This window comes from Muscardinus avellanarius (genome assembly GCF_963383645.1).
Source record: "Muscardinus avellanarius genome assembly, chromosome: 10".
In the NCBI taxonomy this organism is placed as follows: Eukaryota; Metazoa; Chordata; class Mammalia; order Rodentia; family Gliridae; genus Muscardinus; species Muscardinus avellanarius.
The window spans coordinates 80,466,049-80,493,569 of record NC_137796.1 but is presented as its reverse complement, the minus strand read 5'-3'; the positions used below and the strand labels follow the sequence as shown (position 1 = coordinate 80,493,569).

At 46.4% G+C, this 27,521-nt stretch overlaps 1 protein-coding gene across 2 annotated transcripts in view; it reads right to left on the bottom strand.

Moving 5' to 3' along the window:
* Positions 1–14,192, bottom strand: part of PRKRIP1 (PRKR interacting protein 1) — a gene marked incomplete at both ends in the record, with an annotated part of 33,164 nt that extends 18,972 nt beyond the window's left edge. The window contains 5 exons of one of the 2 annotated variants that reach the window (XM_080703417.1): positions 5,182–5,256; positions 9,305–9,390; positions 10,431–10,531; positions 13,340–13,418; positions 14,067–14,192. In XM_080703417.1, coding sequence (XP_080559543.1) covers positions 5,182–5,256; positions 9,305–9,390; positions 10,431–10,531; positions 13,340–13,418; positions 14,067–14,192 — 467 coding nt within the window. The remainder of the gene's footprint in view (positions 1–5,181; positions 5,257–9,304; positions 9,391–10,430; positions 10,532–13,339; positions 13,419–14,066) is intronic. The other variant, XM_080703416.1, reaches the window with a different exon arrangement.
* Between the last annotated feature and the right edge of the window lie 13,329 nt (positions 14,193–27,521).

The window sequence follows — 27,521 nt, the reverse complement described above, 5'->3', positions numbered from 1 at the left end:
TAGCCTGAATTTTTATTCTTTATTTTGAAACAGGGTCTCACTAAGTTGTGGAGGGCCTAAATAGCTACAGCTGGCTGTGATCCTCTTGTCTCAGCCTCCCAAGTATTGGGATTATAAGCGTGTTCCACAGTGCCCAGCTAAGCCTGCTTAATTATACTGGGGATGGAACTCAGGACTTTCTACCTCCAGGATATACTCCCAGACCTATTTTATATTTTATTTGGAAACAGGGTCTCACTAAGTTGCTGAGAGCCTCACTAAATAGTTGGGGCTGGCTTCGAACCTGTGCGATCCTGTCTCAGCCTCCCAAGTACTGGGATTATAAGCATGTACTGCCACACTCAGCTCCCTTGCCCTATTTTATTTTTTATTTTGAAACAGGGTCTTGGTAAATTGCTGAGGCTAGTGTGGAACCTGTGATCCTTTATCTCAGTCTTTCAAATACTAGGATTACAGGTGTGGGGCACCATGCCGTCCTTCCTTGCTTGCTTGCTCATTCATTCATTCATTCATTCATTCATTCATTCATGGTACTGGATTGAGTCCAGGGGTGTTCTACCTCTTGAGTTACACCTCAGCTCTATTTTAATTTGGAAATAGGGTTTTAATAAGTTGTTGAGGATGGCCTTGAGCCTGTGATCTTCCTTTTTCAGGTTACTGGGATTATAGGTATGTGCCACCACACCTGGCTTTTATTTTTTATTTTAAAACAGGGTCTAAGTACATGCATGGGCCTCAAACCAGCAATAACTTGCCTCAGTCTCCCAAGTACTGGAATTACAGGTGTGCGCCTCCATGCCTGATTCCTGCACCAATTCTTAATCTATTTAAACCTAAAACTCATGTCAATAGCCCTAAAAACAGGGCTGAGAGGCCTGATCTCACTTTTCAATATGGTCATATTCATTAAAGTTCCTTTTCTGCTTCTCACCATTACTTTCTCTGGTCACTCACTCTGGGGTGAGTGACCAGTGTTGATATGTTAGGACCCCCCCAAGCCAGGCCTCTGGCAACAAAACCAATAAAAAGATGGTTTGTGTAGACATGATGGTGCATGTCTGTGACCCCAATAGTTGAGAGGTTGAAACAGAAGAAGCACAAGTTAGAAGCCAGCCTCAGCAACTTAGTGAGGGTCTTAACAACTCAGAACCTGTTTCCAAATAAAAAACTGAAAAATAGGACTGGGAGTGTAGCTCAGAGGTAGCAATCCTGAGCACCCTCCCCCCAACACACACAACAGTTTGTCAAAATTAATAAAAAACATGACCCAGGGGTATGGCTCAGTGGTAGAGCCCTTGCTTAGCATGTACAAAATTCTGGGTTTGATGCCGGGCGTGGTGGCACACACTTGTAATCCCTGCGCTTGGGAGGTGGAGACAGGAGGTTCGCGCTGGTTCGAAGCCAGCCATGCTGGTTTTAAGAGACCCTGTTTCCAAATAAAAATATAAAAAAATAGGTCTGGGAGTGTAGCCCGGAGGTAGAAGGGCTTCCAGGAACCCCAGTTCCCCCCACACACACACACACAAATTCTGGATTTGACCCCCTAAGGTCCCCCCAACACACAAATGCACACACATACCAAATATTTATAGGAATCACACTTCAAATGCAATGACAGGTGAGCTGGGCATATAGCTCAGTGGTATAGTGCTTGCCTAGCATGTGTGAGACCCTGGGTTGAATTCCTAGTTCCACCAAAAAATAAAATAAATAAAATGTAAATTTAAAGAGATGGGAGCACTTTCAGAATGGTATAGTAAAGACTTTCAAAAATATCTGATCCTCCAGAAAAGCAGTAAGAAGGTTGGCAAAGGTTATAAAATGAATTTTTCACTGGGTACGGTAGCATATGACTATAATCCCAGCTACTCAGGAGGCTGAGGCAAGATGAGCACAAGCTCGCGACTAGCTTCAATAACTTAGCATGAGAAAGCCTGTCTTAAAACAAAAAATAAAAAGGGTTCAGGGTGTAGTTCAATGGCAGAGCACCGCTGGGTTCATCCCCCAGTACTGCGTGCGTGTGTGTGTGTGTGTGTGTGTGTACTGCTGTGTGTGTGTGTGAACTGCTGTGTGTGTGTGTGTGAACTGCTGTGTGTGTGTGTGAACTGCTCTGTGTGTGTGTGTGTGTGTGTGTGTGTGTGTGTGTGTGTGTGTGTGTGAGAGAGACTGGGGGTGGAACCCAGGGGCTTTTCTACCTCCGGGCTATACTCCCAGACCTACTTTATACTTTATTTGGAAACAGGGTCTCACTAAGTTGCTGAGAGCCTCACTAAGTAGCTGAGGCTGTGCAATACTCCTGGTCTCAGCCTCCCAAACACTGAGATTACAAGCATGTGCCACCTTGCCCAGCTAAACTGCTGTGATGTTTTAATTTACCTATTTCTGTTCTCCTCCCCAACTCTTAAAACACCAGCAGCCTCCCACCCACAGTAACTATGTAAAGCAACAGCTGCAGGAGGAGGCAGACCAAGCTGGGACCACCTACAAGTTCCAATCCCGGAGCACTGCCCCATTTGACCTGCATGGCACCCCCTGGAAACCTCTCCCAAGGCTTGTCTTGAGCTGACCGACTCAAAGCTCGCCTGTGTGAACAGCTTTTTTCCCCTAGGGGGTTTGTCAAAAACAACCAGTGGCAGCCTCTTAACACTGCCACTGCCTGAGGCAGTGGTGACAGCTGAAGCAAACAAGAAACTAACCAAAAGCTCAGGGGGAACCTGCAAGCTTGATGGCCACAAACCCTTGCAGGGCTGTGACAGCTCAAGAAAGCACTTTCTCACCTACTTCCTCACCTCTGCTGCCCGAGGCTCTGTGCAAGCAGGAAATGAAGCAAGGTGAACTGGAAACTGCCTGCCTGGGCACTGGAGGCTCATGGCTCCAACACATACTCACACAGCACCCCAAAGGTGGGAGGCTTGCGGTTCAAAGCACTGAAGGAAACCCCATCTTCAGCTGACCACCAACTAAGCTAACCAAGCAGACTTGAGTGGCCATACACAGCAAGGAGCACAGGCATACAGAATTAGTTCAGTCACTAAACACACGAAGCCCAATGATGACCATAAACAGCAAGAGCAGCTAACCCCAAGGGGAGGACCAAATCATCCAGGCATAGGAGACCTCCCCGGTTCCTAGCATACGGTCCAAGCCACAAGGTTCCCTCAACAGAGTGTAAGACTAACTTTTATGCAGAATCATACCTGGAGGACAAATAAAATTATTTGAGGGGTGAGATCCCAGCAGTCACATTTTTGCAGATTAAAACCATTTATAGCTGGGTGTGGTGGCTCATGCCTGTAACCCCTGTACTTGGAAGAATGAGACAGGAGGATCACAGGCTCGATGCCAGCCTCAGCAACATAGTGAGATTCTCAGAAACCTATCAAGACCTAGCTTCAAAACAATTTTGCCGGGCATGGTGGCGCACGCTTGTAATCCCCGCGCTTGGGAGGCGGAGACAGGAGGATCGCACAGGTTCGAAATCAGCCCCGCACGCTGGCTTAAGAGAACCTGTTTCCAAATAAAAATATAAAAATGGGTCTGGGAGTGTAGCCCGGAGATAGAAGGGCTTCCAGGAACCCCAGTACCACCAAACAACAACAACAACAACAACAACAACAACAACAACAACAAAACCCACAACTGTTTCACATAGTACATTAAAAACTCATGAGGAAGCTGGTTCTGGAAGGGGGTAATCATATTTCAATATGTCAGTGCAAGTCTGACTTTACCCAAAGCTAAAACCCACACCTGTCCAGCAGGAACCAGGCCTAGTCAACTAGAGAATAGCCACAAACCCAGTAATATGGCAGACAGCTGTCACTGTTTGGTCTCAGTATCCTTGGCCCTCTCCTATAAGGCCCTTCTCTTTCTTATTCTCAGCCTGTGGCCCTAGGGGTGGCAACCCCAGCCTTTGTGACGGGTTCAGAGGTGGGCAGGATTGGCAGTGTGGTTGAATGCTGACCCAAGAGCCTCTCCCATTCATCCTAATTAAAAGCTCAATTTGGTCTGGTGTGGCAATGCCACAGTGTCCAGTGATGGATCACAAATGGCTTAAGTGGTTACAACGACTCTATTTTTTATTCTTATAGCCCAGTGTTAGGGATGGGAAACTGACCTAGTAAATAAGGTGAGTGATAAGTTGGGTCCTGCACTCATATGACTTTGTGTCACATGACCTCTGCAGGGCAAGGGAGGGGCTGAAACCCCCGCGAGAATTGGGCATTCCCGCGAGTAAACCCTCATCTCGCGAGATGCATACCTTGAAAAGGAGAGCCCGCGTCCTCAAGCTTCGGACAGGCGCGCGGGCTCCATGGTGCCTCGCCCTGATCCCCGGGAGAGCCGTGCCATTAAAACTTTACATGCCATGTGTACCGGACCTCTCTCGTGTTTTTCACACTCCGCCGTACGCACATTATTTTTATTTTACTCGCATTAATTTTTTATTTTACTTATCAGTGAGATCTGCTGGGAACTTCTGGGAGAGTTTTTATTTTCCAGTTAAAAAAAAAGACAGACAAGTACTACCTTTCTCCCTTCTTCTGCTTCAAGCACAGGTACGATGCCAGGAGCCATGGTAGCCATCTTGAACTATAAGGGCCAAGAGAACTACATGGGTGCAGGCTTGATCTGCTGAGCTGTTGAACCTACCTAGCTGCCAACCACCACTAGATTTCTTGACACATAGAAGAACTCCTCAACTACTAGTTTTCTTCTTCTTGTAAGCCCAAAGCATTCCTTACTGATTTGGCAAGTGACTCAAGTGGAGCTAGAGACACGAGACTATGCTAGGAGCACTGGGCGGCCCTCCACCTTTCCTCCTGGTCATGAGGCAGGATGTCATCTGGAGAAGAGCTGCAGGCACCTCACAACCACAAGGCATGAGTGTGGGTGAGAACTTGAGAACTGAAGGCTGGGAGGACAGAGTAGGGACAACGCAGTGACAGTAAAGCCACCGAGCTCCTCACCAGCTGTGGCCAAAGAAAGGTTTGTCCTGGACTTAAGTCAAGCCAGCTTGGCTTTTTGATACTTGCAATTAAATGAGTCCTAACTAATACAAACAAGCTGGCCGTTTCTCAGTGGCTGGCCAACCAGCTCTGTGTGTTTCATCTTAGGGTTTCTAGACATCTCAGCCACTGGGATCAACACTAGGAGGAAGCCCACACCCAGCAAGATGGGCACCACTCACCTTCTTTTTGTTTCTTCTGTTCAAGTTTCATCTTCTTTGCCAATAATTTCTTCTCTTTTAACTTCTGGCTACAAATGTAAAGCAAACACATTGACTCCTTGACTACCTTGTGTATTTTAAAAAATAAACACCTACTTATAACGTCTTTTTTTTTTTTTTTTGGTGGTACTGGGGTTCCTGGAAGCCCTTCTACCTCCGGGCTACAGTCACAGACCTTTTTTATACCTTTTTATTTGGAAATAGGGTCTCTTAAGCCAGCGCGGCTGGCTTCGAACCTGCACGATTCTCCTGTCTCCGCCTCCCAAGTGCAAGTGTGCGCCTTACAAGTGTGCGCCTTACAAGTGTGCGCCACTATGTCCGGCTACTTATAGCGTCTTTAAAAACTTTATATAGAAATCGTGGACAGCCTCAGCTACTTAGTGAGACCCTTTGCAACTCAGTGAGACCCTATTTCAAAATAAGAAAGTGGGTGTGGTGGCGCACACTTGTAATCCCCGCGCTTGGGAAGTGGAGACAGGAGGATCCCGCAGGTTCGAAGCCAGCCTCTCTGGCTTAAGAGAGCCTATTTCCAAATAAAATATAAAATAGGTCTGGGAGTGTAGCCTGGAGGTAGAAAGGTTCCATCCCCAGTACCACCCAAAAAAAAAAAGAGGGGTATAGCTCAGAGGTAGAATGCCCCTGGGGTCCATTCCCAATACCACAAAAATAAATAAATAAATAAATAAATAAATAAATAAATACTTTATAGAGCCAGGCGTCGTGGTGGCACACACTTGTAGCACCAGCATGTGGGAGACTGAGAAAGGAGGATTGTGGTTCACAGATAGCCTCAGCTACTTAATGAGGCCTTTGCAACTCAGTGAGACCCTGTTTTAAAATAAAGAATAAAAAATAGGGCTGGAGGTGTAGCTCAGAGGTAGAATGCCCCTGAGTTCCATCTCCAGTACTGCAAAACAAAAATATATATATATAGAGAGAGAGCATTAGCCAGGTGTGGTGGTGCACACTTGTAATCCCAGCACTTGGGAGGCTGAGACAGGAGGATCCAGGTTCGTGGCCAGCCTCAGCTACTTAATGAGGCCCTCTACAACTAAGTGAGACCCTGTTTCCAAATTAAGAATAAAAAAATAGGAGTGGGAGTGTAGCTCAAAGGCAGAATGCCCCTGGTTCAATCCCCAGTTACACACACACACACACAAAAAAAAAAACCCAAAAATTAAAAAAAAAACTTTACAGCAACTTAGTGAGGCCCTCCACAGCTTAGACTGTTTCAAAATAAAGAATAAAAAATAGGGCTGGTGCCGGGTATGGTGGCGCATGCTTGTAATCCCAGCATTTGGGAGGCTAAGACCGGAGGATCACGGTTCGCAGACAGCCTCAGCTACTTAGTGAGGCCCTCTGCAACTCAGTGAGACCCGGTTTCAAAATAAAGAATAAAAAACAGGGAAGGGGGTATAGCTTGGAGGTCAAATGCCCCTGGGTTCCATCCCCAGAACCGCCAAAAAAAAAAAAAAATAGGGCTGGGGATTGTAGCTCTGAGGTAGACTGTCCCTGGGTTCAATCCCTAATACAAACAAAACCAAAACCAAAACCAAAACCAAAAATAAACAAACAAACAAACAAAACAACAAAATTTATAGCTTCAGTAGCATGTGCCTATAGTCCCAGCCATTCAAGAAACTGAGGTAGGAGAAGTGCTTGAGCCCAGCCTCAGCAACCTAGCTAGATTCCATCTTAAAACAAAAAACAAAAACAAAATTGGGCACAGTGGTGTACAATGTAATCACAGTACTTGCAAGACTGGGACAAGAAGATAGAAGGCTCAAGACCAGTTTTCGCAACTTAGCAAGACCTTATTTCAAAATAAAAAACAAAGTCGGGTGTTGGTGGTGCATGCTTGTAATCCCAGCATTCAGGAAGCAGAGACAGGAGGATCGCGGTTCACGGACAGCCTCAGCTACTTAGTGAGGCCCTTCTCAACTTAGTGAGACCCTGTCTCAAAATAAAGAATAAAAAATAGGGCATAGGGTGTACCTCAGAGGCCGAATGCCCCTGAGTTCCATCCCCAGACCCACAAAATAAATAAATAAATAAAGAAAGAAAGAAAGAAAGGAAGGAAGGAAGAAAGAAAGAAAGAAAGAAAGGAAGGAAGGAAAAAAAATAGCCAGGCGTGGTGGTGCACGCTTGTAATCCCCGTACTTGGGAGGCAGAGACAGGAGGATCGCGCAGGTTTGAAGCCAGACACGCTGGCTTAAGAGACTCTGTTTCCAAATAAAAAAGTATAAAAATAGGTCTAGGAGTGTAACCCGGAGGTAGAGGGTTTCCAGGAATCCCAGTACCACCAATAAATAAATAAATAAATAAAAATAAGTAAAAAAGGATGAGGATGTGTAGCTTGGAGATGGAATGCCCCTGGATTTAATCCCAGGTACCAAAAACAAAACAAAAGATCATACCACTAACATTACAATAACAAAATAAATCCTTTTGCATGACTCTGCAATTCCAGTATTATCAAGCTGTGTTCATTATGAATCAGGATACAATCCCAGGAAGTCCTGAAGTGATGAAAGCATTCTCAGAAACCTGGAGATGCTTTTTCATCCCAAGATACATAGGAACTGCTTTTAGAATCCTGCTCAGCTCTCTACAAGTTCAGGGAGCATTAATTCAGCACACACATACAGGCACACACTTGCACAGAGCCTATATAACTACATAGTCACTTGGGGAGGGCACAGACTCTAAGGAATAAGCTAAATGAGAAGTTTAGTTTCATAAATCTAGTATTAAAATATAGAAACGAAGGAGATCAGAGTGCCTGGTGGCCCATGCTTATAACCCAGTACTTGGAAGGCTCACTATACATTCAATAAGAAAACATCAAGGCCTAGCTGTGGATGCTTGTCCAGCTCCCAGATAGGAAATGCAACTTTTCTTTTTTACATAAAGAATTCACTCAGCTGGGCGTGGTGACACATCCTTGTAATCCCAGTAATTGGGAGGCTGAAACAGGAGAATCACAGATTCATGACCAGCCTCAGCTGCTTAGTGAGGCCCTCTGCAACTTAGTGAGACCCTGTTTCCAAATAGAAAATAAAAAAAAGGAAAAAGGAAAAAAAATTAAAAGAAACCCATGTGGTCATGAAAAGTCCTGACTCTAATCTTTGGGCAATTTGTAAGAAGCTAGGGTGCAACAGGGGACATCCTACCTCTCAAGTACTAAAAATCATTCCTCTGCTGGGAGGCTGCACCTTAGGGCACCACACTTGTCGCCTCTTTAAGTCAAACAGGGGAACTTTTAGTTATTTGTTGTTTTTTTCTGTGTGTGGTACTGGAGGTGGAACCCAGAGGCTTTTCTGCCTCAGGGCTATACTCCCAGACCTATTTCTACTTTATTTGGAAATAGGGTCTCACTAAGTAGCTAAGGCTGGCTTCGAACCTGTGCGATCCTCCTGTCAGCCTCCCAAGCCCACCCATGCCAGGCTTGAACTTTTAGTTTTTTTTTTTTTTTTTTTTGGTGGTACTGGGGTTCCTGGAAGCCCTTCTATCTCTGGGCTACACTCCCAGACCTATTTTTACATTTTTATTTGGAAACAGGGTCTCCTAAGCCAGCGCGCGCGGCTAGCTTCGAACCTGCGCGATCCTCCTGTCTCTGCCTCCCAAGCGCGGGGATTACAAGCGTGCGCCACCACGCCCGGCGAACTTTTAATTTTTGAGACAGTTTCACAATGTTGCCCAAGCTGGTCTTGAAGTACGACGCTCAACCAATCTTGCTGTCCTAGCTTCCTGAGTAGGTGTCCAACACTTGGCTATACAGATGAACTTTCTTGTTTTTTCGGTACTGGGGACAGAACCAAGGAGCATTCTACCTTTGAGCTATATATACCCCAGCCCTATTTTTTATTCTTTATTTTGAAATAGGGTCTCAATGAGTTGCAAAGGACCTCACTAAGTAGCCTCAGCCTCCTGAATGCTGGGACTACTAGGGTGCACCACCACGCCCGGCCTACAGCTGAACTTTGACTGCCAGGACTTGCTCACTCACCAACCATGCCCTTACAGGTTTCCTGTCCTTAAGCCTCATTATGGGTGTGGGATCCAGGACACACTTACCGCTTTTTCCGACGCTTTGCAGTCTGCTCCTCTGCGGCAATTTTGTTCTTTTCCAGTCTCTTCTGAAACTCAGCATCCAATTTTTGCTGCAAAAACCCCACATGATTTAGACATGCCTTGGATTGGTTAAGCTGCAGTAGGTCTTGCTTGGGCTAGGTGTGAAAGTTCTAGAAGTCACATTATTAGGAGTACTACATACATTATCTGTGTCCCTAGAGCCACATTTTTTTTTTTTTTTTTTTTGGTGATAGTGAGGATTGAACTCAAGGGTATTCTACCACTGAGCCACATACCAAACCCTTTTTAAAAGTTTGAAACAGGGTCTAAGTAATATGCTGGCCTTGAATTCACAATCCTCCTGTCTTAGTCTCCCAAGTACTGGGATTATAGGCTTGTACCACTGTACCCAGCTCCCAGGGACACTTGAACTTCCCTCCAACCCCTGCCGCAACTATACCTCCAACCCTATGTTTTATTCTTTATTTTGAAAGAGTCTCACTAAGTTGCAGAGGACCTCACAAGTTGCTGAGGACGGCCATGAACCTGTGATTCTCCTATTTTACTTTTATTTAAAACAAGATCTCAGCCGGGCATGGTGGCGCATGCTTGTAATCCCCGCGCTTGGGAGGCGGAGACAGGAGGATCGCACAGGTTCGAAGCCAGCCGTGCTGGCGTAAGAGACCCTGTTTCAAAAATATAAAATAGGTCTGGGAGTGTAGCCCGGAGGAAGAAGGGCTTCCAGGAACCCCAGTACCACCAAAAAAAAAAAAAAAAAAAAAAAAAAAAAAATCTATTGCTGAGGCTGTTCTCGAACTTGCGATCTTCCTGTCTCGGCCTCTCAGGTACCGATTACAGACCTTTGCCACTATACCCAGCTGAAACTGTTAATTCTCAAGGCCCTCATACACCCTTTGTTATGTCCTAGTATCATGAACATTTTTGCATTTAGACAATTTTCATATCTTTTTTATGTAGCCTAGGTCCTGTTTGTCTCAATTTTATAAAGACTATGACTCACCGGTTCCTTTCCAGCTGTACCTCCTCATGCTACATGTACTCTTGAAAAATGTTTCTTCTAGAAAATAGAAATGCTCACTAGGGCTCTCCAGTCTCCTTAATCACTGACCTTCTCTGCCATGGCATCCATGTAGTCCTGTCGCTGATACTCTCTCCGGCGCAGATGCCTGTACACATGGAACTCTCCACTGCCAGCCCCAGCACTTGAACCTATAACCAGAACGATCCAGGGTTCTTGATGAATTCCAGTTACCAATACAGGCTACCCTGATCAATAAAGGAGTAAAAAAAATCTACAAGTAATGAAAGGTACCCTTTTCCACTTATGCCCCAGAGCAAATACAGTGCCTCGCATATTTACAGTCACTATTAATTACTTGCTGCATGAATGCTAATTATGAAGTCACTAAAAAATCTACTCTAATGTGGTATTAAGAGAAGGAACAGAGCTGGGCATGGTGGCACATGAAATCCCAACATTTGGGAAGCTGAGACAGGAGGATCTAGGTTCATGGACAGCCTCAGCTACTACTTAGTGAGGCCCTTTGCAACTCAGTGAGACCTTGTTTCAAAGTAAAGAATAAAAAATAAGGTTGGGGGTGTAGCTCAGAGGTAGAATGCCTGGGTTCCATTCCCAGTATCACAGAGAGAGAGGAGAGAGGAGAGAGGAGAGAGGAGAGAGGAGAGAGAGAGGAAGAGAGAGAGAGAGAGAGAGAGAGAGAGAGAGAGAGAGAGAGAGAGAGAGAGAAACACACAGACTTTGGTTTAAAGACCAGAAATTCAGCCAGGCATGGTTGTACATACTTGTAATCTCAGTACTAGGAAGGCTGAGACAAGAAGATCGTGGTTTGCAGCCAGCCTCAACTACTTAGTGAGGCCCTCTGCAACTCAGTGAGACTCTGTTTAAAAAAAAAGAACTCAGAGCCTAGGGTGGTGGCACATGCTTATAATCTCAGCATTTGGGAGGCTAAGACAGGAGGATCACAGTTCAAGGACAGACTCAGCTATTTAGTGAAGTCCTTTGCAACTCAGTGAGACCCTGTTTCAAAATAAAGAATAAAAAATAGGGCTGGGGGTGTAGCTCAAAGGTAGAATGCCCCTGGCTTCCATCCCCAGTGCCACAAAAACAAAAACTAAAACAAAAAATAAAGAATTAAAAAATAGGGCTGGGGGTATAGCTTGGAGGTAGAATGGCCCTGGGTTCAATCCCCAGGACTGCAAAATAATAAATAAAAAACCAAAAATAAAGACCAGAAACTTTATTAGAGGACCATAACCTCCCTACCTCTTCCATGACTGCATATTCGATATGCTAGGTTTCTTACAAGTCAAAAACATGTATAGTAAATGAAATAAGGTTACAAAAACAGTATGTGTAAGATGGGCATGGTGGCACAAACCTGTAATCCCAACACCTGAGAGACTGACAGAAGTATTGAAGGTTCAAGGCCAGTATGATTCAGTTTCAATTAAAAAAAAAAAAAAGCAGGAGTACAGTTCAGAGGTAGAATGCCTGTGGATTCAATCCCCAGCCCTATAAAAAAAAATTTTTTTAAGTATTTGTTAGGCCGGGTGTGGTGGCACAGCATTCGGGAGGCGGAGACTAGAGGATTGAGGTTCTTGGACAGCCTCAGCTACTACTCAGTGAAGCCCTTTGCTACTCAGTGAGACCCTGTTTCAAAAAATAAAGAATGTCGGGCGTGGTGGCGCACGTTTGTATTCCCTGCACTTGGGTGACTGAGACAGGAGGATCGTCCAGGTTCAAAGCCAGCCTCACTGGCTTAAGAGACCCTGTTTCCAAATAAATATAAAATAGGTCTGGCAGTGTAGCCTGGAGGTAGAAGGGTTTCCATCCCCAGGACCACCAAAAAAAAAAAAAAAAAAAAAAAAATTGGGCTGGCAATGTAGCTCGGAGGTACAATGCCCCTGGGTTCCATCCCCAGTACTGCAAAATATAAATAAATAAATAAATAAATAAATTAGTTTAATAACAAAGTATTTGTAGAACTAAATTTTTAAATTAAGAGTGGTTTTGAGTATAAAGATGTGTGGAAAATGATATGATAATGTTTCAAGTGGAATGATAAAATTACAGGTGATTTCTAAATTGTGTGTGTGTGTGTGTGTGTGTGTGTGTGTGTGTGTGTGTATCAAATCTGTGATTCTCCATCTTGGCTTCCCCAAGTATTGGGATTACACATGTGTGCCACAATGCCTGGATTGTTCTAATTATTTTTATGCCTCTATTACTTGTTTCTATTTACAACTAATACATGTTAATTAATAACCCAACAATAATAAAAATATTTTCGATTAAAAAAATACAATGCAGCCAAGTGTGGTGGCGCACACTTGTAATCCCAGCATTTGGGAGGCTGAGATCGGAGGATCACGGTTCGCGGACAGCCTCAGCTACTTAGTGAGGCCCTCTGCAACTCAGTGAGACCCGGTTTCAAAATAAAGAATACAAAATTGGGCAGGGGGTATAGCTCGGAGGTTGAATGACCCTGGGTTCCATCCCCAGACCGAAAAAAATAATACAATGCATTAAGAAGAATGCAGAAGAACGTTCTATAGTGCCAAACCATAAGCAATACCCCTTCACTGTAAGAACAAAATACTAGACTGCTGCCAGGCTTGGTGGCCCATGCTTGTAATCCCAGCATTTGGGAGGCTCAGACAGAAGGATCGTGGTTTTGAGGACAGCCCCAGCTACTTAGTGAGGCCCTTTGTAATTCAGTGAGACCCTGTTTCAAAGTAAAGAATGAAAAGTAGGGCTGGGGGTGTATCTCAAAGGTAGAATGCCCCTGGGTTCCATCCCCAGTAACACACACACACACACACACACACACACACACACACACACACAGAGGAAAAAAAAACCCAAAAACAAAACCATAAAAAAGACCACTGTAAAAACCTTTTTATCTATCAAAGATCTAATTAACAAATAACCACTGCAATTTTTATATCTATCTTTAAAAATATTTACACACTCTCTCAGACAAAAGATATTACCCATTACATCTCGGACAAATTCCGGGGGAGGTCGAGGTGCCCATTCACTCATTTTTTCTGGAATTGGAACCGCTTTGTCCTGCAATATTTAAACAGGAAAGCATTTACAAGTGTAAACCTACTAACAAAGTTACATTCCTTACAACCAAAGACAAGCGAGGAGAGCTGCTGTGATCTTCAAATTTTCTGTCCTCCCCTCTGTCTTGGCTCTACTTCATTCTGTATACGTTAGGCTGTATAGCCCATAGCCTTCCTCAGGTTACACTTTCCAAAGCACAACTCAGAAATCTATCACCATCTAGTTTATGGCTAGAAACCTCCAACTTTAACTCTACTAGAGGGGCACTGAGGCCCCAGGAGAGGGGGTGGGAAGGCAAGAAGCATCTTGCTCAAGTGTCTTGGCCAATGCCTCTCTATCAGTGGGTGCTGTTTAGAAGAAATAAACCTTCTCACTAACCCACAGAATCCATCTTCTCAGTCTAACGCTTTCGCTCACAGGAAGTTAAGTTAGAAATGGCCCTAGAGCGCTCCACGGCGCCTTTATGCGGTTTGGGCTCAAACACCCAAACACCAGGACAGACGGAAGCTCAGTATCTGCGGGGCAGCCTGCTCCTTCCCGAGGACTACTCTGGGGTGCTGCGTTTCTGGGTCTGGAGGCTGGGAATGTGGGCGCGGGGACCCCAGGCGCCAGCCGGATGGGACGCGCCGCGGCGCCCACGCTCCTCACCGGGTTCTTCATGAGCCGCTCCAGCTTCAGCTTCTGCTCCTCCGCCGCATTCTTGGGGATGACGAGCGTCTGCGGCTCTTTTTTGGGCCTCGGCGGTCGCACAGAAGAGGCAGCCGAACTCGCCATGACAGCTTTCTTTCCTCTCCGGGGAGCGGCGGCGCGCGCGTATGACGTCACAGCCGCGCGCACGTATGACGACATAGTCAGGCGCCGGCGACGCACGCGCAGTCTGGAGCAGGGCGGGGCGGGGCGGAATGGCAAGCCGGAAGCGGTCTGCTGAATATTTATGAGCCCGTGGCCGATCTGGTTTATTTTAACCAAAGCTGATTTATTTCACTTCCTGTTTCTGAACAAATCAGTGCATCCGGACGCCCACGTCCCTGGGGGAGCGATGGCCTTTCATGCCCGAGTGACCTCTCAGGGCCCTTTGGGCTCGTCGTGGTCCAGGTCTCGCCGCCCTGCTGTGGCTCCAGCACCTCCTCCCGCCCAGCTCCTCTGTCCTCTGGGCTTTGTCTCTGCGAGTCCTTAGGTCTGATTCCTACTCCCGCCTTCCTCCCCCATCTTGACATTCTCCAGTTTATATTAGCATAAACATGTTACTGAGTTTCCCGAAGAGTAGGGCGGATCTCCTTTGTCACCTTGGAATTACTCTGTATCTGTCCCCTAGCAAATATAAGTGGATGAGTTTTTCTTTTGTGTGTGTGTGTGTGTGTGTGTGTGTGTGTGTGTGTGTGTGTGTGTGTGTGTGTGTGGTGCTGGGGATAGGACCCAGGGGCATTCTACCTCCGAGCTACACCCCCAACCCTGGTTTTTTGTTTGTTTGTTTGTCTTTTCTTTTTGCGGTACTGGGGATGAAATCCAGGGGTATTCTACCTCTGAGCTACACCCTCAGCCCAATTTTTTTATTCTTCATTTTATTTTTATTTATTTATTTTGGTGGTACTGGGATTCCTGGAAGCCCTTCTAACTCCGGGCTACACTCCCAGACCTATTTTTTATTTTTTTATTTGGAAACAGGGTCTCTTAAGCCAGCAAGGCTGGCTCCGAGATAGTGGTCCTCCTGTCTCCACCTCCCAAGCAAGGGGATTACAAGCGTGCCCCACCACGCCTGGCTTTATTCTTTATTTGGAAACAGAGTCTCACTGAGTTGCAAAGGGCCTCACTAAATAGCTGAGGCTGATTGCGAACCTGGATCCTCCTGTCTCAGCCTCCCAAATGCTAGGATTAGAAGCATGTGCCACCACCTGGGGCTCCCAGCCCTGTTTTGTATTATTTGGAAACTGTCTCACTAAGTTGCAGAGGGCATTACTAAATTGCTGAGGCTGGTGTGAACCTGGGATTTTCCTGTCTGAGCCTCCCAAGTACTAGGATTACTAGGGTACTCCACCGTGCCCACTTGAATTTTTATGTAAAAAAGAAAAACTGCATCTCCAATCTGAGAGCTGGCCAGACGTTCATAGCAAGGCCTTGATGTTCTCATTGAACATGATTTCCCAGAACACTCACATCACACAGGGCCATCCAGTGTCATGATGGAGCAAGTCATAACAGCTCTGTAGCTGAGTGGGGTAAAGCTGAGACAGAAGGATCACAGATTCACAGCCAGCCCCAGCAACTTAGCAAGGCCCTCCACAACTTAGCGAGACCCTGTTTCAAAATAAAACAGAGTAGAGGTGTAGCTCAGAGGTAGAATGTCCCTGGATTCAATCCCCAGACACGCACGCACGCACGCACGCACGCACGCACGCACGCACGCACGCACATCTAATAATCCCCACATCCTGACACCGTTTAAGCCAGAGTAAATGCAGGATGACTTGAATCCTCCCTCAAATCACCTTACCCAAGCCCAGATCCTATTAAAAGCTCTTTTTCCCACCCTTTGCCTGAGGAAAGTGTAGTTTGCTTTCCTGCAACAAGCCACAAACCCAGTCATCCAATTTGTTTGATTTCAGGTGTGTTCTTGGTGGTCTTCACGGCTGTTGGTTTCCTTGTCTGTCATTTGCCGCCCCTTGTAGAGCTGACGCTGTGCCCCAGGATCTGGGGCACAGCCAGGACCACAGCAAGGAGCTCAATAAACATTTATTGGACGAACATGGCACCTTGGGGGCAGGCCCCTCGATGCTCCTGCTGCCTTCTCAGCCCAGGATCGCTCTCGAACTGGGTTCCCAGGCTAATGGACAGGTGGGCAAAGGGCGGTACTTGGAGGCTGGAACATTAGTTCTCTAAAGGTCATTCCTGGCTGCCTCACAGGGGGAAGTTATCCAAAGGTGAGGAGACTTTACGGAAGTCCTTGAGAGGCTCAGCTACATCATTGGAGCCTGGGAAGGGATTGCCCTGGCTGGGATCATGCACACAAATTCACCCTCCATTACACACCCTAGCCACCTAGTACCTTGCTTTTCTCCAGATACTCCACAAAACAGACTTTACCTGGAGTGTCTTTTCTTCCCTGAAGAATCCCCACATAGCCTTCTTAACTTGACTTAAATGCTACCTCCTCCACGAAGACTTCTCTGATTGCCGTCCCCATACTTCAGGCAGTAAAACACTCTCTTCTAGGGACTTCCTCTCCTCTGGAGCTGGGTGGCTGGCATGTTATCATGTCCTCACCACCTGCCTTCTGGTCTTAGGGCTAGGCCCTCATTCAACATCTAGCCCTGGCTTGGCATAGAGCAGTTGCTTCCAGAATGCTTGGGGAATGGAGGCAGGAAAACACGCACACAAGCAGGCATGGTGGCTCACGCTTGTAATGCCAGTACTTGGGAGGCTGAGACAGGAGGATCACGGGTTCGAGGACAGCCTCAGATACTTAGTGAGGCCCTCTGCAACTTAGTGAGACCCTGTTTCAAAAATAAAGAATAAAAAATAGGGCTGGGAGTATAGCTTGGAGGTAGAATGCGTCTGGGTTCAATTCCCAGCTACACACACACACACACACACACACACACACACACACACAAAACACACATACATCAAAAGTGAACGAATGTGTCTATGAGATGATCAAATTATGGAAGAATGAATGCATAAGGCAGTTAAATGAGTTTGAGAAAGACACTCAAATAAATGGTCACTCAACAGCTAAATAAAACCATGAAATATTAGAGTCACAGAGAGTTACGGAGCCCGGAGGGCAGGGACAACAGCTCTCTGGTTGGCAGCTGTCCTCCTGGCAGCCCCAGCTCAGGGTCTGGCACAGAGACAGTGCTTGGCAGATAGCGGCTAGACGGAAGTTAAGTATGGATGGAGAGAGTGAGGCGGCAAAGAGTTAAGGCCTATGGGCGTGGAGGAGCTGGTAATCACCTTGACGTCTAAGTTGCTGAAATGTTTTTGTCCTAATTATACAGAGAAGGATGAGGCGCAGAGGAGAAAGCAATCGGCTCAGGGTCACGCGGACTCAAATGCAGCAGTCTGGGCCTGGGGCTCTGACGGTCTGCATGGTTATGAGACTCAGATGGATGGGACAAGACTCTGGTGGGGGCTGTTCATAGGCCGCCCTCCTAGGGCTGAGACCAGATTAGAGATTTTGCCTCTTGGCCTTCAAAGGTACCCACCCTCTCAGCCTAGGTGCCCCGCAGGACTCAGCCCCAGAGTGATGTCCCACCTGCCACTAGAGGGCAGCAAAGCCCCACCCGGGCCCATCAGGCCCACAAGCTGCCGGACTCTGCTTCACGTCCCTGAGATCCAGACCTGGGCACCTGCGGAGCAAGATCTACCACCTTGAAGATACAAATGCCTTGGGGTCGGGGGTACCTGAGTCAAAGATCGGTTTAACCAACCCTAGGCTGGGGCAGCAACTTAATCTCTCTAAAGCTATTCCCTTAACTGCAAGGTATATAATATATATAAGGCTATATCCTTATATATGCAATCTACCTTAGACACTGGCTGCAGATGAAGGGATGTGTGGATACACACTGTCCACGTCAGCACAATGCCCGACACTCAATAGGGGGGTAACTACCTCTCTAAGTTGGGTCCTGTGTGGGACTTTCGGTGCTAAAACCAAGAGTCTCAGGAAACTGGGACAATTGGTCACCCTAGAGGGATAGGCACTCCATCATTTGAGCTTCCCACCGAATTAGCGAGGCAGTGGTCTTTCTACAGTGGTCCTGTTGCCAGTGACAAAAGAACAGACCCACCGACGGAGAGAAAAACAAAGGCGGAGGCTTGGGGTGGGGCTCAGTGGTAGAGCGCGTGCCTGGTGTGCATTGGCTAGGCGCACTGGCCCTGGGTTTCATCCCCAGCACCATCAAAAGAAAAAGGAAAACCAAGCAAGACAGCGGACGCCTGTGATCCCAGTAGGTGGGAGGCTGAGACAGAGGAGGATCGCAAGGCCGGCCTCAGCAATTTAGTAAGACTGTTTCAAAATAGAAAATAAAGATTTGGGTCTAGCTTGGAGGTAGAATGGGCCTAGGTCCAATGTGTGTGTGTGTGTGTGTGTGTGTGTGTGTGTGTGTGTGTGTGTACATATATACACCCACTGGAGTACACCAGTCCAGAAAAGAGCTTGTTACTTTCTCATAAAGTTAAACATACACTTTGTAACTGGCAATCTCTCTCCTGGGTACTTTTATTAGAGAAGCAGAGAGTGGCCTCACTAAAAAATTCAGCCTTTTGCAATTTAGTGAAATCTTGTTTCAGAATAAAAAAAATAACCGAGAGGATCCCAGGTTCACAGCCAGCTTCGGCTACTTAGCGAGGCCCTCCCCAACTTAGTGAGATCGTGTTTCAAAATAAAGGAATAAAAAATAGGGATGGGGGTATAGCTTAGAGGTAGAATGCCCCTGAGCTCAACCCCCAGTCCTGCAAATAAATAAATAATAAAATAAAAGGGCTGGGAATACAGCTCAGAGATAGAATGGTAGAATGCCCCCAGGTTCACACACACACACACACACACACACACACACACACACGTGTTCATTTTGGCTGATGGTTCTATAAGTCCTGGTCAAGGGCTTGCATCTGGTGACTGCATTTTTGCTGGCGGAGTCCTGAGGTGATACAAGGTATCACAGGCAGGAGACAGCAGATGCCCTTGTGTATCTCTTCTGGTCTCTCTTCTTTTTTGGGGTGGTGGTGGTAGTACTGGAGATTAAACCCCAGGGCATTCTACCTTTGAGCTACACCCCCAAGCTCTTTTCATTTTAAAACAGAATTGCTCTAAGTTGTTGAGGCTGGCCTTGAACTTGCTGTCCTCCTGTCTCAGCCTCCTAAGTACTGAGGACTACAGGCATGCACCATCATTATTCCCCGGAACTCTCCCTCTTCTTATAAAGTTACAAGGATTTAACCAGGTGCAGTGGCACATACCTGTAATCCCAGAACGAGGGAGGATGAGATAGGACAGTAGCAAGTTTGAGGGCAGCCTCAGCAAGTAGTGAGACTCTCATCAACCTAGTGAGACCCTGTTTCAAATAAAAACAAAACTTGGCTGGTGTGTAGCTTGGAGGTAGAATGCCCTGGGTTCAATTCCCAGTGCCACACAGAAAAATAAATTTATAAGGATTCTCTCAGGCTCCCCCCATGACCTTATCTATTTCTAGCCACCTCCCAAAGGCTCAGCCTTGTAACACCATAGTCAAATTAAGTTTCCACCCTCTTAATACTTTGCAATGGGGACTAAAGTCCAGCATGAGTTTTTATGGGTTGAGGGGACAAACCATATTCAAAGCAGAGCAGATAGCCAGGTGTGGTGGCGCACGCTTGTCATCGCAGTACTTGGGAGGCTGAGACAGAAGGATTGCAGGTTCAAAGCCATCCTCAGCAACTTAGTGAGGCCCTCTGCAACTTAGGAAGACCATGTTTCCAAATATAAAAAATAAAATAGGTGTGTGTGGGGGTATAGCCTAGCAGTAAAAGGCCCCTGACTTCCATCCCCAGTACCAAAAAAAAAAAAAAAAAAAAAAAAGACAAAAACAAGAAAAAAGCAGAGCAGGTGCATCAGGGGACTGCACTGGGTCCCTGGCCTTTCTCAGCCCCTGACCCTGCTAGTATCACCTGTGTCCCATATGGCTTTGAATAACCTCCTGTGAATATGTGAGTCACCCATAAACCCTCTGCTGAGCTTCACACACAGCCAAAGGCCATGATCAAGATGCCCCAATCCAATGATCGGTGATCAGTCAATAACCTGTGCAGTGCAATGTGGCAGGCTTTTTTTTTTTTTTTTGGTGGTACTGGGGATGGAACCCAGGAAACCAAGGGTGTAATCACCTTTGAGCTACACCCCTGGCCCTATTTTTTATTCATTATTATTAATTATTATTATTATTATTATTATTATTATTATTATTATTATTATTTTGGTGGTACTGGAGCTCCTGGAAGCCCTTCTACCTCCGGGCTACACTCCCAGACCTATTTTACATTTTTTTTTTTTTGGAAACAGGGTCTCCTAAGCCAGCGCCCGCGGCTGGCTTCGAACCTGCGCGATCCTCCTGTCTCTGCCTCCCAAGCGCAGGGATTTCAAGCGTGCGCCACCACGCCCGGATTATTCTTTCTTTCTTTCTTTTTTTTTGGTTTGTTTATTTATTTATTTATTTATTTATTTATTTATTTATTTATTTTTTGGTGGTACTGGGGTTCCTGGAAGCCCTTCTACCTCCGGGCTACACTCCCAGACCTACTTTTACATTTTTGTTTGGAAACAGGGTCTCCTAAGCCAGCGTGCGCGGCTGGCTTCGAACCTGCGCGATCCTCCTGTCTCTGCCTCCCAAGCGTGGGGATTACAAGCGTGCGCCACCACGCCCGGCTATTCTTTATTTTTTTGAAACAGGGTTTCACTAAGTTGCGGAGGGCCTCACTAAGTAGCTGAGGCTGGCCACGAACCTGCCATCCTGTCTCAGCCTCCCGAGTACCGGAATTACAGGCATGTGCCACTCTGCCCTGCCCCTAGCCTTCTTAATTTTTATTTTGAGACAGTCTGGCTAAGTTGCCTAGGCTGGACTCCAACTTGCTATCCTCCTTCTTCAATGTCCCAGGTAGCTGAGATTCCAAGTGTCTCACTAGGTTGATAAGAGTTTCTCGACTTGGTGAGGCTGTCCTTGAACCTGTGATCCTCCTCTCTCAGCCTCCCAAGTACTGGGATTACAAGCATACACCACCACACCCTGGGTTCAATCACCAGTCCCAAGAACAACAAGAAGGAAGCAATTCCCACTCAAGTCAGGAGAGTAGGGGTTGGGGTATCACTTAAGGATGGAGTGGTAGTGATGTGTTTAGCATGTGCAGGGCCCTAGCACCCCACCCACCCCAAACCAGAAGGTTGTTGTTCTTGGTACTGGTGATTGAACCCAGGGACATACTACCTCTGACATACACCCCCAACCCTTTATATATATTTTTTGTTTGTTTGGGTCTGGGTATGGAACCCAGAGAAATTTGACCTCCAAGCTATACCCCCTGCCCTATTCTTTATCTTGAAACAGGGTCTCACTAAGTTGCAGAGGGCCTTACTAAGTAGCTGAGGCTGTCTGCGAACTGTGATCCTCCGGTCTCAGCCTCCCCCTCCCCCCCAAAAAATATATATAAATATAAAATTTAAAAATATATATATACATATATACACACACACACACACACACACACACACACACACACACATATATATATATATATATATATATATATATATATATATATATTTGGTGGTGGTACTGGGGTTCCTGGAAGCCCTTCTACCTCCGGGCTACACTCCCAGACCTATTTTTACATATTTATTTGGAAACAGGGTCTCCTAAGCCAGCGCGTGTGGCTGGCTTCGAACCTGCGCGATCCTCCTGTCTCTGCCTCCCAAGCGTGGGGATTACAAGCGTGCGCCACCACGCCCGGCTATATTTTTTGTTTTTGAAACAGGGTCTTGTTAAGTTGCTGAGAGTCTTACTAAGTTGCTGAGGCTGGTCTTACACCTGCAATCCTCCTGTCTCAGCCTCCCAAGTACGGGGATTTCAGGTGTGTGCCATCAGGATCAGCTGCTTTTCCTCATATTTTAATATTTTTACCCAAATATTATCTCCAAAACTCCAGTTGAGGTTTTCCTGGTTTTGAAAGTCTACACCCTTGGAGTCCGTCATGAGGCATGTTCTCTTCTGTGGCTCCCTGAACCCTCTATTGCTCATGTCTTTTGTCAAAAAAGAGCTGCTCATTTGAATGTAGTCAAACATCGCTATTTCCTCTGTTGAGGGATTCTTGTATCCTATTTTGAAAAAAAAAATCATTTGTTATCCCATGGTTGCAAAGAAAACTCTTTTACATTATTTTTAGAATTCTTTATTGTCTTGCCTTTCACATTTAGATCTATAATTTGCTTAAAATTATCTTTTGGGTTTGGTGTAGAAGCTTAATTTCATTTTTCTCCCATATTGATGACTAATCTTCCCAGAACCTCTTATTGAAGTTTTACTTCCAATCTCAACACAAGTTTATTCTGGCCATCGCCAATGGCAACCAGCTCCGCGCAGCTGTGCGCGAACTCTCAGGGGCACTACCCGACTCTTGCTTCATGCTCTGGGGCCCACTTGGTACTCTTAGGTGTATAGGCCGGGAACTGTGGGAAGTTGACGTGACCTGTGGAGCGCCTCCGCAGTGGGGATGGGAGGTGGGCAATGATTGCTTTTTCCTCCCTTCCTCTCTGGGTCAATCTTCCCAGTCTCCTACTTTCTATCCCTTTGCCCAAAATAGAATATTCATACTTCTGGGGGGAACCCAGGCGCTGGACATTGGTGCTGGAAATGGCTCAAGAAAGCAGCCCTTCAGAGCTGCATGCCTTTTAGCCCAGTACTTGGGAGGCTGAGGCAGGAGGAGTGCAGGTTCTAAGCCAGCCCCAGCTACTTAGTGAGACTGTTTCCAAATAAACAATAAAATGGGACTAGGGGTGTAGCCCAGAGGTAGAAGGCCCCTCGGTCCCATTCTCAGTACCAAAAAAAGGATGAGGATGAGGAAGAAGGAGGAGGAGGAGGAGGGTGAGGAAGAAGGAGGAGGAGGAGGAGGACAAGAAGAAAGCAAAGCAAGCAGCAGCCCCTCAGGATGGGGTCAGGGAGGTGGCTCCTCCTGTGGACCGGCTGCAACAAGGACCCTCTGCTGGGGGTGGGCAGGACATTGAGAAGCGTGGATGGGGCGGCGCCATGGTTACTAGTTCCCTCTCCTGTGATGGGCTGAGATGTGGGAAGAAGGTGAAGCGTTGGTTTGTGTACCAATGAATGGCCCTGGCAAGACCTGAGAGCAATGGAAGCGGTGAGGACTGTGCTGTGGGGTGCCTGCTGTTAGCCGTCTAGAAGGATGCAAAGGAGAAATGCACTCAGCTTAACCAACCATCAACTCAGAGCAGACTACAAAAGTGAGAAGCTCTCCAGTGTGATAGTCGTGGGAAAAGAGGCGAGTGAACATCACCTCCGGACGGCTGACCTCCAGGTGCATGGTCTATCCTCTCCTAAGCCATCCCAGTGATGGCGCCGTGGGTCCATATGGGAGGAGCCACGGGCAGGGCTGAAGGCGGCGCATGCCTCTCTCTCACCAAGGCTGCTGCGTGTGTTGTGGCTGCTGAAGCCCGCACAGAGTGGCCGGGCAGAGCACCAGCCTTCGAGGAGCCCAGCCAGCCTCGTGGAGGCAGGTCGATTGCACTCGCTGCCTTTTCTCTTAGAGAGGCAGCATTGATTGGTCTTACTGGAATGGACCCCACATCAGATACAGGTTTGCCTTCCCACCTCACCTCTGCCAGCACCAGCGTTGGAGGGCTTGCAAAATACGTCCGATTTGCTGTAAGGGATCCTGCACGTCATCTCTTCCAACCGAGGGATTGTTTTATGGCAGAAAGATGCAACGCAATGGGAGGAATATGTACCACAATACCTGAAAGCAGCCGACCGAAGGAGCACAGAGTAGACGACAAGATTCTTAGATGAAGCATCCACCAAGGAACAGGCTGAGAGGGGGAGTGGTGTCCCAGGGTGTGCCGGACGTGCCGGATGTGTCCAGGACGTGCAGGATGTGCAGGCCGAGAGGGGGAGTGGTGTCCCAGGGTGTGCAGTGCAGGACACGGTGCTGCGTCCCCGCGTTGGAATTCGTGGCTTTGGGAAGCAAAGGGCGGGAGGGGGAGTGGCCCTGCTCACTCCTGCTCCCAAGTTTCTCACCCAGGAAACCAATAAATCTCTTTCTTTAAACTTAGCTCATCTGGATGAGAGATTCTGATTTCTGCGTGTGAGGAAACACTGAAGGGCCAGTGTGGGGTCTAGTGAATTTGAAGCTGTGATAAATTGAACCTGCTCATTTGGGGGTTTTACTCCAGAAAAATAGCAGTCTAAAAAAGGGGTGGAAATCATTGAACTTGAGCAGCTAGATATAATTGCTCATGAAGAGCTGGGTTTCTGTTATGGAGGAGCAAGTCTAAAATGAGGGATTTACTGAGGACCTCTTTCTTTCTTTCTTCTTTCTTTCTTTTCTTTCTTTCTCTTCCCCTTTGGAATGGGGGATTGAACTCAGGTTATTCTACCTCTAAGCTACACACCTGTCCCTTTATTGATTCATTTTTTATTTTGAAACAGAACCTAGCTAAATTGCTGAACCTAGCCAGGTTCTGTTTAGAAAAAATAACTGTGATCAAACCTGTGATCCTCCTGTTTTAGCCTCCCAAGTACTAGGATTACAGGCATGTGCCAAGACTCCCAGCCTGGGGACCATTTCTTGATGTTTCTATATCTGGTGATAATGGAAAATGGATAAATGCAAAAACTATAACCTTGCAAAAATAAAGAAACTCCAAGAGCTGAGTTCTCAGGAATGAAAACCTGCGTCAATCCACCATGTCAAGGCTCTGGCCATGGGTAAGGAAAATCTCGAATGGAGGGTGGAGGATGGAGATGCTATGTATAAATCGTGACTTTGCGCTGTGTGTGGTGACGCGTGCCTATAATTCCAGTACTTGGGAGGCTGAGACAAGAGGACCACAGGTTTGCAGGCGGACTCAGCAACTTAGTGAGGCCCTCAGCAAATTAGTGGAATCCTGTTTACCCTATTTTCAATGTAAATACTAAAATAGGGCTCGGCATGTAGCTCAGATATAGAATGCTTTTGGATTCAATCCTTAGCACAGGAGAAAAGAAGAGAGAGGGAGGAGGGAGAGAGAGAGGAAGTTAGTTATGACTTGGAGCAGTTGAGGCAGTGAGAAGTGCAGGTTCAGGTTGTCCAGTTAACCTTTGGTCACTGAGTCTTTGGTAGAAATTACGTCCAGGGACTTTTTCTGTGTGTGTGTGTGTGTGTGGTCCTGGGGATAGAACTCAGGGGCTTCTACCTCTGAGCTACACCCCTGGACTGTTTTATAATTTATTTTGAAAGAAGATCTCACTAAGTTGCTGAGAACCTCACTAAGTAGCTGAGGCTGGCTTAGAACCTGCATGTTCCTCCTGTCTCAGCCTCCCAAGTACTGGGATTACAAGCAGGCACAACCATCCCTGGCTCCAGAGACCATTTGAAGGCTCTGTGATGGATAGGAAAAAATAGAATACATGGTGGGATCTGAGAGCCAAAAGCGCTGAACTTGTAGAGAAAGTGCTCATGAAAGGGATGGTGGCGCGTGCCTTTAAACGCAGGACTTGGAGGTTGAGACAGGAAGATTGCCTGTTCGAGGACAGCCTCAGCAATGTAATGAGACTCTCAGCAACCTGGTGAGACTCAGTTTCAAAACGAAAGCTTAGCCGGGCGTGGCGGCGCACACTTGTAATCCCCGCGCTTGGGAGGCAGAGACAGGAGGATCGCGCAGGTTCGAAGCCAGCCGAGCTGGCTTAAGAGACCCTGTTTCCAAGTAAAAAAATAAAAATAAAAAATAGGTCTGGGAGTGTAGCCCGGAGGTAGAAGGGCTTCCAGGAACCCCAGTACCACCAAAACAAACAAACAAACAAACAAACAAACAAACAAACATAAAAGGACTGGAGTATGTCTTGGAGATAGAATGCCTATGGGTTCAATCCCTAGAACTCAAAACAAAGCTCCTGTGGCCTTTGCACCTCTGCTGACCCCTCAGCTTTACAGAGGTGGCCTGGCACATTGACCTGAGTACAATTGCATCTTTCTGATTTTCTTCCCCATTTCTTGTTTGGGGCACGCAAGCATTCACGAACCTTTGCAAGTAGAAGGGAGGTTTTGTTTGTTTGTTTTTGTTTTTTGGTCCTCGGGATTGAACCCAGGGGCATTCTACCATGAAGCTACAACCTTAGCCCTTTAAATTTTTTTTATTTTTTTATTTTTTTATTTTTGAGGGTCTGGGGATGGAACCCAGGGGCATTCGACCTCCGAGCTACACCCCCTGCCCTATTTTTTATTCTTTATTTTGAAATCGGGTCTCACTGAGTCGCAGAGGGCCTCACTAAGTAGCTGAGGCTGTCTACGAACTGTGATCCTCTAGTCTCAGCCTCACAAATGCTGGAATTATAAGCACGCGCCACCACGCCCGGCTCAGCCCTTTTTTTTTTTTTTAATTTTGAAACAGGCTCTTGCTAGGTTACTTAGGGTCTTTCTCACTTGTTGAGGCTGTCCTCAAAGCTGCAATCCTCCTGTCTCAGCCTCCCAAGTGCTGGAATTACTGGCTTATGCCACACCACACCTGGTTTGCATACTTCCTTTTGTGTGTGTGTGGTAACAGGGATGAAATCCAGGGTCATTCAACCTCGGAGCTACACCCCCAGCCCTATATTTTATTCTTTATTTTGAAACAGGGTCTCACTGAGTTGCAAAGGGCCTCACTAGTAGCTGAGGCTGTCCATGAACCACGATCCTCCTGTCTCAGCCTCCCAAATGCTGGGATGACAAGCGTGCACCACCACGCCCGGCTCCATACTTCCTTCTTTATCCTTCTCAATCGTGTATTTTGCTTCCTGGGATCATCCATCCCCGGTATAAAATGCCAGTGTGCAAGCTCATGTGTCAGCTGTGCTTTCCGTGGAACCCAGGGTTAGACACCTGGGTAGTTTAGAGGTGTATTTTAAAATTTCCAAATATATGGGGATTTTCTAGTTCTTTTTTGTTGTTGTTATGATTTTCCAGCTTATTTGAATTGTGGTCAGAGAATATGCTCTGATTATTTCAATCCTTTGAAGTATGTTAAGGCTACGTTAGAGTCCAGTATGTAATTTCTGTAAATGTTTCATGTATACTTGAAAAGAACTTGCAATCTGCAATTAAAATGGTTTTCAATGCACAGTGATACACTTATAAATATTTAACAACTGGCTTCCTGGGGAATAAGAGGAAATAAAACTCTGATTTGTAGCATTTGTCTACCATGTTATAAATATTCCCACTGTGGTCAATTTCAGATTACCAACATGATATCAACTGGCTTACAGAAATCTTGAAAATTTAAAAATTGGCTCTCAGGAGACAATATGAGCCAGCCTCAGCATAGCATTGTGAGACTTAATCGTCCATAGATTTAAGTTCAAATCTTTCATTTCCAAG